General features: G+C 36.1%; 1 protein-coding gene across 1 annotated transcript; it reads left to right on the top strand.

Annotated features, from left to right (window-relative positions):
* The first annotated feature begins 1,930 nt into the window (after nt 1-1,930).
* Nucleotides 1,931-2,710, top strand: LOC128201636 (uncharacterized). Its single transcript, XM_052899213.1, has one exon. It carries the CDS (start codon nt 1,931-1,933, stop codon nt 2,708-2,710), a length of 780 nt encoding a protein of 259 aa, XP_052755173.1.
* The last annotated feature ends 654 nt before the right edge of the window (nt 2,711-3,364 follow it).

The following is a 3,364-nucleotide window of genomic DNA, read 5'->3' on the forward strand; positions in this document are numbered from 1 at the left end:
ATTCCTGAGAACTTAGGTGTTATTCCTCCGTACTCAGTAAATTCACGCCATATCCCACCCTTCAAACCGAAACACAGTCATGCAAACACAACTGCTTCACGGTAGAAACACGAATGGGACAGAGGTAGCCAAGCAATCGACTTTTGTACAAAGTCTCGCTCTGGTGACTTACAAATTGATCTCATCGAAATCTTACGAAAATAGATTCAGTAGTTTAATTTTGAAATCAAAATAATTGTTTTCGCCACTATTAAAGTTGTCATTTTTTGTGAAAAACAATCGTAATTTTAGTTACACTACACTATGTATAATATAAAAATTATAAAGCTATAGAATAATATAAGTATTTTGTTTTATTTCAAAATAAGATTCTGTAACATTAGTAATCTTTGACTATAATTGATGTCTGGCGCACAGCCAGTAATTATAATGATTACCATGATGAAAGTATTATATTTACACAAACAAATTATCCTTTTGGATAAGCAACACCATTTCTTAATGATTGAAATATCTATTTAGAATGGCGCACCCAATCTGCTATCTGATACGTGACAATTTTATCTCTTAATTATAAACATAATGGTTTTTATTGATTATTAAATAAATATTTTTAAATATAGAACTCGTATTTAAAGAAAATTGCTATATTGTTCCGGGTTAAAATGGATCACCTCTTTCTTTCTCGTGGAAGACTAAGGAATTTAACTATTGTGGGGTGAGCAGCAGCGTCTCTCTTAAAATATCGCCAAAGCCTAACTGCGGTTGCTAACTTGACCGCCAAGCGTGGCAGTTACTGGCAAAATCTTTTAAGGGAGGCCTCTCTTCAGCAGTGGATAGTTAATGATTGATATGATAATGATTGATTGATGATTAATTGTAACCTGTTGTGTATACCTTTTAAATAAAAATAATAATAATAAACTAGTATTATAAAGTAGATAGGTTTAATTTTTTTAAATATTCGTTTGTAATTCATAAATTTAAAGACTATTTAACCGATTTTAAAAATTATTTCATTTATAGAAAACTACATTATGCTTGTTTCCTTATAAATCTTTATAAGGAAAATTTAATACTTAATTTTTTAATTATTATAATCTTTTTTTTTATCTGAATGAATATACTTTCAGAGTGGTTTCATGGAAATTTTATAAAAATTAATTTAGTTTTTAGGTCAAATTAATCAGTTTGATCACAATTGAAGCCGGTTTTTTGCAAGATACAAGATACGAAGCCGCGCAAGCTGTTTGTAATTATTAAGTATATAATCTGTTTTATATTTTAAAAACTAAATAAAAAAAAATACAACATTAATATATTTTTTTATGATTATTAAAGGTGAAATTGGAATATTTAGAATCGACTTAAGGTAGTTTTCTCTTAAAAATACGGCCAATTTTTCCGAAAAGAATTATTAGTCAAAAAAAAAACTTCAACCACCTTGTTACCATTAAATAAGACAAAACTCGCACTTGACATAATACCTGTAATCGCGTCGCGTTAAGCCTCCAAATTGAAAAAAATCTCCCTTGTTAAAATTTACGCCAAAACTTTTTAATTTTTATCTAATGTTTAAAAATTTTTATTTGGAGTCCAATTATTGCTGATCCGACAAAACTTGGGTTAATAGGTAGCTTGATTTCCAGGAATAAAAAAAAATATATAAAAAAAAGTGTGATAATGCGGTTCCGGCATAGAACAGGTTGTGGCGTATATATATATTGTATATATAACAAACCTTTATAAATACCTTTTGAATTTCTGTAGAAAAATAAATTATAAATAACAGCGCATGCGAAGTTGCGCGCGCAGTATAAAATTTAGAAATTGTCATTCTTTTTAAAATATATAGACGTTTGAATATTGAATAAAATATTTTACTTACAGATTTCCCATAACTGGTGACCCCGTAAAAACGCATATTACAATGGCATCGTCTAATAACAACGACGAAATATTTAAAGTGGGAATACGAGTTCCGCCATTTTGGCCGGAGGAACCCGAAATATGGTTTGCTCAGGTTGAAGGCCAATTCGCCGTCTCAAATATAACAGCAGATGCAACGAAGTTTAACTACGTTATTGGACAACTTGACCACCAATTTTCAAAGGAAGTGAAGGACATTATTATTTCACCACCTCCGACGGAAAAGTATGAAAAATTGAAAACTGAACTTATCAAACGTCTAAGTGCCTCACGCGAGAAGCAGGTAAAACAACTACTTATGCATGAGGAATTGGGAGACCGTCGCCCGTCACAATTTTTACGGCATTTACAAAGCCTCGCCGGACCGAACGTGCCAGAGGACTTTCTCAAGACCATATGGACAAGTAGACTACCACGCAACGTACAGACAGTGATAGCTGCTCAACCTACAGCGTCACTAGAGGTACTTTCTGATTTGGCAGACCGTATCCAGGATATTGCCCCTGCTACTCCGCAAGTGTCAGCTGCATCAACATGTGGATCATCACTTGACGCTATGGCCAACGAGATAGCCGAACTCCGGAGGCAGATGAAAGTGCTTATGGATCGTCAGTCTCGTCCCCGTTCCTGTCAGAGAAGTCGTAGCCGCTCTGAAACGCGATCGGAATCCAACTATAGAAAATTTCCGAAATGTTGGTATCATGCAAAGTTTGGAGCTAAAGCAAAGCGATGCGTAAAGCCTTGTGATTATCAGGCGGGAAATGCACAGGGCGGTCGGTAATGGCGACGAACGGCCGTCACAACACGTCTGGTCGCCTGTTCGTCGTAGATCGTCGGTCGAAGATGCAATTTCTAATCGATACAGGAAGCGATGTTTGTGTCTTCCCACGACGAGCACTGCATGAGCGTCGTCCTAAATCAGATTTCCAACTTTCTGCTGCTAACGGTACTACGATCAGCACATTTGGATGTACTCACCTGGATTTGGATCTTGGTTTGCGCCGTGATTTCCCATGGCGTTTCATTGTTGGTGACGTCACTAAGGCGATTATAGGAGCTGATTTTCTAAAGTTCTATGGTCTTCTAGTAGACTTACGTAACCAACGATTGTTAGACAACACGACGACACTGTCCGTCGTTTGCTCTCCTGCACACTCGTCGACTGCAATTTCTTCTATCAAGATACCAATCGGCGAGTCTCGCTACGACCAAATCCTGAAGGAATTTCCTGAAATTACAAATCCATCCAGAAAACAAGCTGATATCAAACACAATACCGTTCACTTCATCAGGACTACGCCCGGACCTCCAATTTATTGTACTCCACGCCGTCTAGCGCCAGACAAATTAAAAATCGCAAAGGCAGAATTCGAGTCTATGATTAAATTAGGTATTGCTCGACCATCGGAAAGCTCCTGGGCCTCGCCATTACATC

The sequence above is a fragment of the Galleria mellonella genome, unplaced genomic scaffold (assembly GCF_026898425.1).
Source record: "Galleria mellonella isolate WM207_F2 unplaced genomic scaffold, CSIRO_AGI_GalMel_v1 utg56, whole genome shotgun sequence".
NCBI classification, from domain to species: Eukaryota; Metazoa; Arthropoda; class Insecta; order Lepidoptera; family Pyralidae; genus Galleria; species Galleria mellonella.

What these genes read in the sequence shown, in the direction of transcription:
- LOC128201636 (XM_052899213.1), top strand. Translation starts at nt 1,931, where the DNA reads ATGGCATCGTCTAATAACAACGACGAAATATTTAAAGTGGGAATACGA.